The sequence below is a fragment of the Micromys minutus genome, assembly GCF_963924665.1.
Source record: "Micromys minutus genome assembly, chromosome: 29".
Taxonomy (NCBI): Eukaryota; Metazoa; Chordata; class Mammalia; order Rodentia; family Muridae; genus Micromys; species Micromys minutus.
Genome location: NC_137964.1, coordinates 34,057,836 through 34,070,136, shown reverse-complemented (window position 1 = coordinate 34,070,136; position 12,301 = coordinate 34,057,836). Strand labels below are relative to the sequence as shown.

Genomic DNA, 12,301 nt, shown 5'->3' with positions numbered 1-12,301 from the left:
TGTGGCCAAGAACGGGAAGGGGTGGGATCTGTTCAGGGTCTCCGCAGCCCTCTCACCAGCTGAAACTGGTTCTTGGCCATTACGGTTTGACACCTTTAAATCCTTTAGGCAGAGAGGACTGCGCACTGAATCCAGCTGTGTCAGTCAGAAAGGCCCCACAGGAGACAGAAACTGTCCACCTGTGGCCTGCACGGTGACAATCGGAGCCCTCCACTCATTCTAGGGAGGGCTAGCCTGCCAGCCACACATGTATGGTATACCCTGCCATAGCACAGCTCAATCCTAAGCCTCCGGCCTGCTCTGAGCGCCTGCGCATCCAATGTTCATTCCACAAGTCTTCCACCATAATTGTCTGCCCGCTGGGCACCATGCTCTGCCCAGGAGGGACTGCTCTAGGGAGGGGGCTGCTTCTGGAGGAAGAGGGGGGTGTACTGGCCTCCCCTCCAGCCCAGAGAGAGGCATCGCACCCAACCCCACCAGCACGAGCCTGTCCTGTGTCATACCCTAACCCTCCCTCCATCGAGCTACTCCATGATCAGCTGGGACAGACAGTAGCAGCTGACAGGATGTCAGAGGCCACGGATCTACTCACCCCAGTGCTGACAAGAGACAGCATGATTCTCTCGTTCAAAGCCAGCGTCTCTCCCTGCTTCATCTTCACCCTCTTTTTGTCTAAGCACTTCATGGCATACCTGGGGACATAAATACAAGGGTGGAGTCTAGGCCAAGAACCTACACCAGACCACACAAACTTCCAGGCTTTCTTTCTTTCTTTCAGAATTATTTATTTATTATATGTGAGTACACTGTTGCTGTCTTCAGACACACCAGAAGAGGGCATCAGAACTCATTACAGATGGTTGTGAGCCACCATGTGGTTTCTGGGATTTGAACTCAGGACCTCTGGAAGAGCAGTCAGTGCTCTTAACTACTGAGCCATCCCTCCAGCCCTTCCAGGATGTTTCTACCACAACAAAAGGAAGCAAGATGGCGCCCAGGTGCCCTCTGGGGAATCTTCACTGTGGGGAGAAAGCAATCGCAGGGTATCACAGGGATTTCTCTCGCCATGTGGAGAGAGATGCATTAGATAAATGGGGCAGAAGCAAAAAGCAACAAATGCTTAACGTGCTCTCTGGTGCTACCGAGCAGAGGAGGCGAATGTGTGGGTCCGATTTAGCTCTTTGGAGGCGTAAGACCCTAACTGGATTCTCCTGCAATCACACGTGGCAGGTGACAGGAAGGTTTCTCATGTCTACCTCTGGCTAACTAAGGGGCCATTCTGACAAGTTAAATCTTATAAGAGCCTGTGACAAAGCCCCCAGGAAACCGGCCTTCAGTCATTTGGTTTATTCCAGGCAGGGAGAAGCTAGAAACATTTTCAGGAGCACAGTGGGAAGGTGAAAGAGGATTCTTCATTTGTTACAAGGGTTTAAGGACAGAAAATTCTCCATGACTGTCACACTTGCTTTGAACTGCCCAACAGGTAGGTTGGGATGGGGTGGGGGCTGATAGCAGAGTCCAGAACTCCGAAAGCACATGGGCTTCTTAACTGTGGTGAACGCTTGGTGGCAGAGGCCAGTGGATCTCTGAATTTGAGGTCAGCCTGGTCTACACAGCAAGTATCAGGTCAACCAGGGCTACATGTGTCATGTGACCTACAGAAAAACAGTCTGTGAGGCAGGCAGGAACTTAACCACACCTTAGAGCTCCAAGAACATGGAAAATGATTTATCCCTGACAAGGGACCTTCAAAATGCTCTGCGTGCCGCTCCAGTCCCTATCCTTGGACAGGAAGGTTTTCATAGAACTGTCCACTGAAGAATAAACAGTCAGTACGGTCAGGCTCTGGGCACACGCTCAGCAGGATCCCTACATGAGGGAAGGCACCATGGGTCAATCAAGCTTGAAGGAGAGCAGGTAGCGGTTCTAGGACAGACTCCCTGCTGCAGGCACTCCATGTGTGAATCCTTTTAGCTTCCCAGTAGCCCTAAGAAGTGAAGGGCCAGGCTTCCTGACCAAATCCAAACATCTCTCTCTCTCTCTCTCTCTGGACCAAGGCCCCCTTAACAGTCCCGTGAGACAAGACAGAGGCTCACATTTTACCAGTGTCAGCTTTCCTGCAGCCGTAAACTTCCCCAAACCCTCCTCGGCCGATGATCCTGTGCACACTGAAGTCGTTCATGCTCAGCTGCAGAAGCACAAGATGAAATGAAGACAACAGTCACATGGAGTCAGGGTAAGGACAGACAGATCATCCAATGTCACCTCCCACTCCGAGGACCAATTCTTTAAGCTGAGGGCTGAGACTGCAGACCACTGTAACCACAAACAGTTACTTACTCTGCCTTAGCTGCCACCCCATGGCACACCAGGCCCAGCATGGAGACAGGTGTGGGGGAGGGGAGTATAGGAGGAGACCGTCCTTCCATTCTTGAAAACCTTAGGCTATGCAAGTGTCGATGTTGGGGGGCGGGACAAGAATAGAATCACTAGTCAATATGAGAAGTGATCTCAGGCACCAGGGATCCTAGATTTGGGGACAATCAGACCCTTCTCCACACTGTCCTGGTGGGAAGACAGGAGTCCTTGTGGAGAGCAGCTGTTTCAGAACAAACACCCTCTAACTGGAAACGCTGAGAGGCAGGCTGTGGGAGTCAGAACTCTTCACATGAACATAAAAAGAGGCACAGAAAGAGACTTCATTCACACACATACACTCCGTCCATCAACAGAACTCGGGGGCCAAAAAATGTGTGTGTGTGTGTGTGTGTGTGTGTGTCTGTGTGAGCCTGCGTGTATATGTGTATAAGCTTGTGTGTCTGTATGTATATGTGTGTATGCTTGTGTGTCTGTGTGTATATATGTGTATGCCTCTGTATGACTATGTATATGTATGTATGTGAGTGCATATGTATAACTGTGTGTATATGTGTATATGTTTCTGTGCCTGTGGATGTGAGTGTATGTATATGACTATGTATATGTATGTATGTGTGTGAACATGTATGACTATGTATATGTATGTATGTGTGTGAGTGCATGTGTAGGACTCTGTATATATGTAAGCCTGTGTATATATATATGTGTGTATGCTTGTATATGTAAGCATGTGTATATATATGTGTATGCTTGTGTGCATGTGTGTGTATGTGAGTGCATATGTATGACTGTGTGTAAGCCTGTGTGTATATGTGTATATGTTTGTGTGCCTGTGGTTGTGAGTGTATGTATATGACTATGTATATGTATGTATGTGTGTGAGTGCATGTATAGGACTGTGTATATGTGTAAGTCTATATGTATATGTGTGTATGCTTGTATGTGTAAGCATGTATGTATATATGTGTATGCTTGTGTGTCTGTGTGTGTGTGCATGTGAGAGAGCATTGTGTGACTCTGTGTCTGCGTGCATGTGCAGGTGTTATAACGCCTTTCTTTTAAATCATCCAGTACATAGGATGCAAGGGGAAAGTTTTAAAAAGCCCTTTCCCCACAACACTGCTTTAAGTACAAATCTTTCTTTAAAAACAAAACACAACTAATTCTTTTATCCAATCAAAAACCTTGTATCTCCAGAAGATCCATGTGAGGGGTGAAGACAGCGCTGAGCACTCAGAGCCGACTTCCTAGAGTCCTGACATCTCAGCTTAGAGGATGCTGAGGTACCCAGGAGCCACACAACAGGCGGCCTGTGGTCCAGGGCCACTGTGTTCCATTTCCCTGGGTTTGCTGTTGTGTATCTCTCCCTCTCCATCTCTCTGTCTGTCTGTCTATCTGTCTCTCTCTCTCTCTCTCTCTCTCTCTCTCTCTGTGTGTGTGTGTGTGTGTGTGTGTGTGTGTGTGTGTGTGTGTGAGAGAGAGAGAGAGAGAGAGAGAGAGATTTGTCCCTCATGCTGAGGCATGACTCCCAGCCCAGTGTTCTACCAACCCCCACTTCTGCCAATTCCAAAGTAAGAAAAAGGAAATCAAACAAACCTGAAACCTTATTCTAAGAAACTATTCTGCTTATTTTATTACGTCCCACAGTAAGATCGGTGAAGGGAGCATCACAGTGGGGCAGGAGCCGGGCTCCGCAGACGTGATAGTGATTGGAAGGCTTACATCGCCACGGTGAGTTTTGGTGAAGGGTCAATCAATTGCAACCTAAAACTGCCCTTCTTATGCACATAGTCTCATTCTCACACACACATATGAGGAATGAAGGTTACTGAGCATGGGAGCCCAGCTCTCAGTCCACAAACTTATACAAGCACATCTGCACTACGCTGCATATCCTTGGGGAGAATGTTCCAGAACAAAGCACTTTCTCACGACATTAGGGCAGAGGAAGTTTTTATTTAAAAGGGGGGGGGCAGAGAAGTATGGCACTCACGTGAATATTCAGTTCTATGTTCTTCCACTGACAGAATCTGGTGAATTTATCACTGGAAGAGAATATAAGCAATCACTGGAGAGTTCTGGAGAGTTCCAGAGAGTTCCGGAGAGTTCCGTAAGTGCCTAACTGGACTTCCAAGAGCCCTGCAAGATGGGATCCAACTCCCGTGCTGCCTCTCACACAAGTAAATCATTCTTGGGCACCACAACTGGCACCCCTGTACTTCGTGTGGCTCAGGGAAATCTTGGAACATAAAGGTTATAAGACCAGAGGACCAACTTACAGTGGGGATGCTGGACCCACAAACTCTTAGCAATATGGTTGCCAGAACAAGACCAGCACAGTGGCAATGCCAGGTGACCAACCAACAAGGAGACACTGCACATGGTCCCATCCCTAAATAAAAACCAGTCTACTCCAAGATTAAGCACCCACATAGGTTTAATCCCACGTGAGCAGAGCTAAATGGATTCAGGATATATATATATATATATCTGTGTGAATATATGTACACATGCACTTATACATATAAATTTACATGTACATACACATAGCAATTGCTGTTATATAGACAAGATAGGCAAGACCAGAAACTTGGAAGGAGACAAGCATGGGAGGAGCTGGAGGGAGGAGGAGCAAGGAGGAGGGGCTGGAGGGAGGAGGGCAGATATGATGAGATACAATTTACAAAATAAAATGGTAACACTTTCTTTTCACCCAGGTCTACAGGTTCATTTTTCTGCTTAAATGAAAGACTTGGTGTCTCTCTTCAACTTTCACAGGTCCCATGTAGAGTCTGATTTTTAATGGTACATTGACGCAAACCAGTGCAACAAAGTTGCCACTTTGAGACCAACGTGAACCACTAGCTCCTAGAGCTACCTCCAGCAGTACATTGATACAAACCAGTGCAACAAAGTTGCCACTTTGAGATAAGTGAGACCCACCACCTTCCAGAACTGGCCTCTGTGTACATGGGGGACATTTCAATGTGCAGCTATGGATGACTCATGACTATTTAGATCTTCCATTCTAAACAACCAAAAAAGACAAGCAACGTGCACAAATAACTCTAAGGGTAGCAAACACAGCCTGTGGTCACTGCATGCCCAATCCACACGGTTCATTGACTCCCTTCAGCAGCTCTGTGAACCCCGGCATTCTGACTCCACTTTATGGCCGCCAAGACTAAGGCCAGCAACTAGAACTGGGCAAAGGTCATGTGTAAGTGAGCAGATGAACCCAGACCACTAGGCTCCTGAACTCAGAGTCACACAGGATACAGCCGAGAGCCCCTCCCCCTCACACTGGCCTTCCGTGATGCTGGCCCATCACCGTCTTCATCCGTGCATGTTTGAAAAACATACATGCTCACTGTGAGTGTGGACTTTGGGTTTGAAAAGCACGGGTCTTGAACATCACCAGAGTTGTGCAGTCAGGTGGGTGGTGCACTAAGGGGCTTGAGGGCTTTCCTAGGGGAAGGAGAAACCTCAGCTGTGTGGCCATGGCTCTCTGCTGCTTCTGGGGAACATAGAAGCTTTGAACAGGGTGGCTAGGAGCCCAGATGACACAATGACCCTCTTGTCCTGAGCAGCAGAGTCAGTGCTGGGAGTGGCAGCAGGTGAGCCTGGGCCATCCCACATCCAAGCTTTACCCTCTTTACCCTCTGACCTCTGAGGACCCTGGGCTCTGGCTGCCAAAGGTATTTGGTCCCTAGAGATTTCCACTTCTTTTCTGAACAACCAAAGGACAAATGGACTCAGTGGACACATGTCTACCCTCCTTCTTAATGCAGACATTACTATGTTTACTTATTCATTAATGGGCAGAATGTTGGTGTGGTGCTGTCATTACAGAGGTCCAGAAGAAATGCAGAATGTGAGCTGGGGTAGTGTAGCGTGGTGGAAGAATACCAGATGGTAGGTGGCTCTGGATTCGATCCTTAGAGTTAGAGAAAGGAGTGGGGACATAAGGAAGGAGGGAAATGGGGGAGGGAAGGAAGAGAAGGGGTAGAGGAAGGGAGGAGAGGGTAGAGGACAGGAGGGGTGAGGGGGACCATAGGTTGCATCTCACCTAGTCCTTGACTGGTTCCTCTTTAAGACACACAATCCAATGTTCTTTAAATGGGAAGAGGGGGTCTTATAAAGTCATAGGTGCCAGCCTTCTATGAGAAAGCTTAAGTTGCTTACACACACACACACACACACACACACCCCACTAATCAGGCCCTGAAAAAAAAAGGCTTCAGATGCCAATGACTCAAATCTCAATGGTCTTTTCGAGCACAGCAACTTTCTTCTTGAACCTAAAAATGTCCTTTAGAGGGTCTCCCTCTTCCCCACACCCTGACATCTCTACCTGGCTCTCTCAGTCAGGAATGCACTGGTTCATGCGGAACTTCCTTGTTCTCAGAGTCTGAGCTTGACAGGATCTGACGAATTTACAACCAGCCTCAGAGTCCTGTCCAGCTCAGAGGGTGGAATACCTGCTCTGTTTGCCAGCTAAGCATGAACTTGCTGTGGCAGACTCCTCCTCAGGGGCAGCAGATGTCCCCTCGCTGTGTGGCAGAGTCTCTGCTCCAGGGTGACCTGAGCACAGAGTGTAAACCTCTTGGGACCATGAGCCTTTGGCAGCCAGAGCCCAAGGTCCTCAGAGGTCAGAAGGTAAAGAGGGTAAAGCTTGGATGTGTGTGGGGGAGGGGTACTCCTTGTATCCCACAATAAGGGAGTACCAACTCCGGAGGCAAAGAGACCAGGCTCAAGGCATGGAACAAGTGGAGCCCAGTCACACAGACTAAGATGGTGGGAGCCAGATTTGAGAAATCTAGGCAGTGAGGCTGGCCCTGGATGAGGCCCGAGCCCAGCTCTCAGCCTATATTCCTCCTCCCTGACTTCACTGAGTCTCTTTCCAGAGCTTTCGGCTGGCCCCAGGATCAGAGGCCAAGGGTCACATATACGGACGTCAGTCCCCAAGATACTGAGCTCATTCCAGGATAAATTATCTCTCCATTCTAGTAAAATCACAAACGCATGCAGTCAGAAGAACTCAGGGCGGGGTTGGGGTGGGGGGAGATGCTCTCACAGGCTCGGATCTCTACCAACTGACAGTGATACACATGTGTACACAGCTCAAGGGGAGCCGACCAACTTCAGAGTATCGGAAGACACACTGCTCTGCAGCCTGGAGACCCATGGAGATGAATTCATTAAGTATGCAAACGATGGCCGTGAGCACACAGTCTGTCATTCCCCAGGCTGGCCCTGCCTTGGGAGACATGCCTCAAGATCCTAAGATGTGTGCACATCTTAGGATAAGACAGATAAAACATAGCCACCATGCTGAATTAGCAAAGGCTTCCCTTAAGATCTTTATAAAATGAAACTTCCCCAAGCTGTCTCAATTTTAGAACAAGCCGGTGCAGGATGTGGGGGTCAAGGGCTACACACCCCAGAGCTATAACATAAAAAGCATCAAGGTGGAGGTGTGACAAAGGGCTGGCCCGAGATCCCAGCCAGGAAGGGTCTGTGGAAAGATAAAGCAACACACACCAAGCCTCATACCTTTCCATAAACTTTTGGAAAATATCCCCTCGAAGGCTTTCACAGATTTCTTCTATGTATGGCTGCAAAGAAGAAATGACATCGTGTAAGTAGGAATGAATCAGAGAAAGGGGGTTTGCCCGTGGCTCCGGGCCTGGGGTCAGCCAACATGCTGCTCACGGGATGCTGTGTCCCTGTCACTGCCCCCTCAGTGGGCTCACTCCAGGATCACCTCAGTCATCCCCTACTGCACTGCACACAGCTCTCCATGAACTGCCGTCACCTCCTCGCTGACTGGAGTTGTCTTCCCGAGCCACATAAAGGGTCCCAGCCCTTAGCTATGCGGCCCTCTGTCTCCAGCTTGGAATTCTGACTAATTTCTGAAAAGGGGGTCTGCATGTTTTCATCTGGCACTGGGCCCTGTGAGTGAGTTTCCCAGCATGCCTTGCTATGTGCCTTGTCCACGTGGGCTGCATTTTAAAGACCGAAAGCAAATAGGCCCACAGTTAATTGTCCCAATTGTCCATGTTATTAATTAATTAATTAATGTTATACCCTTTAGACTCCGAGAAGGGGGCTGTGGGGTGGAGTGGGTTTGGTTGGGCCTTCTAATGAGTACCCTGGGAGATGCTGACCACAGCTCTAGGCTCCTCGAGTGAGGCTCAGCTCCTCTCTGCCACAGATCTGCCTCATCGCACTGAACAGCTACAATTCCTGTTCCATACACTCCAGTTGAGAGCAAGAGGCTGGCAGATGGCCATGCTCTAGAGTTCACTAGAGTCCACGGGACCTTTTGGGAAAATATCTTGATACGTCTGATGCACTAGATAATGGGAAATTTAACCCTTTCGGTGCCTCCACTCAGAATATCTCAGAACAAGTAAAGATGATAGAAGGGAGTGTCCTGGTGGCAGGGAGCTCAGGTGGGGACTTGGAAGTGAGGTCCCATGTTCTTCCAATAGGCTTTCTCCACAGGGAACAATGTGCTCATTCACGGCTCACATTTCTGTTCCATCAAACGTTCCATTCTTCCTAGTACTGGAGGAGCAGCCAAGCCCCTCTAGGACCTCTTGATCACCTGCCGCCCGGCCACATTTTAACCTGTGCCGGAAGCTACTGATTGCTAACCCAAGATGCCCCAGGATCACCATGGAGACAGATCTCCCGGCATGTCTGTGAGGGAAGAGCCACATGGATGCAGAGTGTGGCTGCTTCTGACCCTCTTGGCTTCCTGACTGTGGACTCCTGCTGCTACACCTTCTCCACCACCATGGCTGTGCCCCTATGGACTGAGAGCCAAACAAACCCTTTTATTCTTAGCTGGCTTTTGTCAGGTACTTTACAGAACCAACACACACACATTCACACACACACATACTCCCTTGTGCACACACACACACATATGAACATGCAACACACGTGAATATGCACACATGCATGCACATACCACTCACACTCATACACTCACACACTCACACACACAGACACATACACTCACATATGTACTACTCTTAGATGCACTCAAACATGTACACATGCATGCACACACTATACACACACTCACACATGAATACATACATACACTCACATGTATGCATGCATTCATCCTCACTCTCACATGCACACACAAACACACACATGCACACCCACTCTCACATGCACACACAAGACTCTTACACACACACACACACTCACATGCACACATGCATGCACACACACTACTTACATACTCACACACACTCACACATCTACACATACATGCACACACAGACATGCACACATACACACAACACAAACACACTCTCACATGCACACACAGACATGCACACATACACACTCTCACATGCATACACACAAACACATACACAGATACACACACTCTCACATGCATACACACATGCACATACACATGCATACACAGACATGCACACGTACACACAACACAAACACACACACTCATATACAAACACACATGCATACACACAAACACATACACATATGCACACACACTCTCACATGCACACACACACATGCATACACATACTACACATACACAATTATACACACAGACACACACACACATCAGTGAAGGGAGACAAAGCCAACATTCTGCAGTGGGGGTGAGAGCACACATCCCACTAAAGTCCTTGGTTACCTCAATCTATAAAAGCAGGAAGTCACATCTAGTATATGACAAACAAATGAAATTTAAGAATGTCGTCTGTGGAGCACAGGGCAGAGCACCATTAGTCACTCACCAGCCAGGTCCCTCTCCCATGTCCAGCCAGGTTTCTCTCCCACCTCCAAATGTGCCTATGCAATTATTTCTCTCCAAAGCAGATTGGCAAACACTGGAATATCTATTAGTCTCTTTAAGTTGACTTCGGCACATTGTAACTGTAAACTTTGTTACTTCCCAAGACAACAGCCCTCCGTCTGCCCATCTATGCATCTAGTTCATCGCTAGGCTGGGAGGACGCAGCTGCCCTGAGCCACACTAACAGCTCCACCCCGCTGAAGAAACAGCTTGTAGGTGGGTGTGCCCTGGGGCCACCCTGATAACCTCTGTCGTCTCTGTCACTCTTGCCTGCAGTGATCTTGTCCCACTGTTACTGGGGCTAGATTTGGGTGGACAAGGAGGTGCCAAAGGTGGGATGTTGGAAGCCTGGCTCCCAGCATGGTCACGTTGAACTAAAGAAACCTCCCAGAGGCAGGAGGCGGAAAGGCCACCAAGGCTCAGAAGGGATAAATGCTGTTCTCCCAGGACTCTGTAGGCTCTCAGGGGAGGGTAACTATGAAATAGGCCCCTCCCAGTGTCTCTGGCTTTCTGACATCTCATGAAAAATGCAACCTAGAAGCAATCAGCAGAGGTTAGCCAGACTGTCGGGGCCTCCACTCCTGATCTCCGACACAGTATCCAAAATGGCTAATATAAGTAAATAATTAATAAAGAGTTAAGTAAACTACACATTAAACAATTTCCTGCAAGTGGTTACTGCTGGCTCTTGAAGATAAATGTAACTAGATGCTGTCCTTCATTTCCCTCATGGGAACCTCCAGTGACATGCCACGGTCTACGGTAGAGTTCAGAAATGTCAGGAGTGACTGGCTACGGGCCATCTGTGTAGATCAGTAGAAAACCAAAACACTCACATGATAAATATGGAGACGGCAATGCAGCCAGCAGCACTGCACCATTTTACTGTAAGGCATCTCCTTAGCATTTCTTCTAGGTTCTGCCCCACAGCCACCTGGCAACAGCCAGGTGTGCCTGACTCACTATAAAGGGGGCTGCTTGTCCCTTCCTCTCTCTTGCCCTCCCCCTCTCTCCCTCTCTCTTGCTTTCTTGCTCTGTCCCCCTTGCTCCTACTCCCCCTCTTTCCCCATTCCCTTCCCCCTTCATGTGCTCATGACCAGCTTCCTCTCCTTCTCTCCCCTCCCCACCCCTCTTCTCTTCTCTCTCTCTCTCTCCTTCCCTCCCTCCCTCCCTTTCTCTGTTTCTGTTCTCTCAACTCCTCTCCCCATGTCCTGAATAAACTAGTCTATACTATACCATCTTTGGCTGGTCCCTCAGGGGGAAGGGATGCATCGGCAAGGGCCCACAGAGGCACTACCTTCCCCTACACCTGACTGCACATCCACCAAACATATTCCTTCTCTCCTCTCCTCATTTTTATAAAACACAACATGTATGATCTCAGCTTTCATCTGAGGAACAGTGAGAAGGGCAGGCCCCTTGCAGAGCACCATGTGTGTGTCCACCACACCAAATCTCTGAGCAAACTGGGTTTCAGAAGCTGCAGGGGAGGGTGGCAGGCCCAGAACTGAAACAGACTCTTCCTGTAATGGCCAGGCAGGGATGAGGACAACCTAAAAAAATACTGTATCCTCCCATCAGCTACCAGGCTAGGAGATAACAAGGTATCGGAAAACTAGAATTTCCCCAGGAGTCTCACTAGGAGGAGGAGGCTGGGAGAGGCAATGGATGACATGGTTCTAAGAACTCATCAGAACATAAATATGATGGACAAGATTGTGTTGTCATTAGGACTGCTCAGACATGCATATAACCTAACCTTTATCCTCACGTCAGGACCCAGACCATGGGCATAGGGTGGGGTGGATCTCTCTGTCCTTTCCCCCAGTGTGGCTTGTTTCTTATTAATGACCAGTCATCAAGCCCAGCTTGTCAGAGTTAGCCTGGGGACACAGGCTCTGATCCTAACTCTGGGAACATTCTGGAGTGCACAGAAAGGCCCACCTAACTCCAAGAGGACAGCAATGCCCGACACACCGCTAGGTGGGTGCTCAGGATCCGAGAATTACTGACTTTGTAGAAGCTTACCCTCTCCTAAGACACTGAGTCCAAAACCAGTGGGGGCACAGT

At 48.7% G+C, this 12,301-nt stretch overlaps 1 protein-coding gene across 1 annotated transcript in view; it reads right to left on the bottom strand.

Moving 5' to 3' along the window:
• GRK3 (G protein-coupled receptor kinase 3) overlaps positions 1 to 12,301 on the bottom strand; it is a 100,032-nt gene that overhangs the window by 39,083 nt on the left and 48,648 nt on the right. The window contains exons 6-9 of the mRNA XM_080941356.1: positions 7,936 to 7,997; positions 4,373 to 4,424; positions 2,097 to 2,188; positions 593 to 692 (exon numbers count right to left, since the gene is read on the bottom strand). Coding sequence (XP_080797482.1) covers positions 593 to 692; positions 2,097 to 2,188; positions 4,373 to 4,424; positions 7,936 to 7,997 — 306 coding nt within the window. The remainder of the gene's footprint in view (positions 1 to 592; positions 693 to 2,096; positions 2,189 to 4,372; positions 4,425 to 7,935; positions 7,998 to 12,301) is intronic.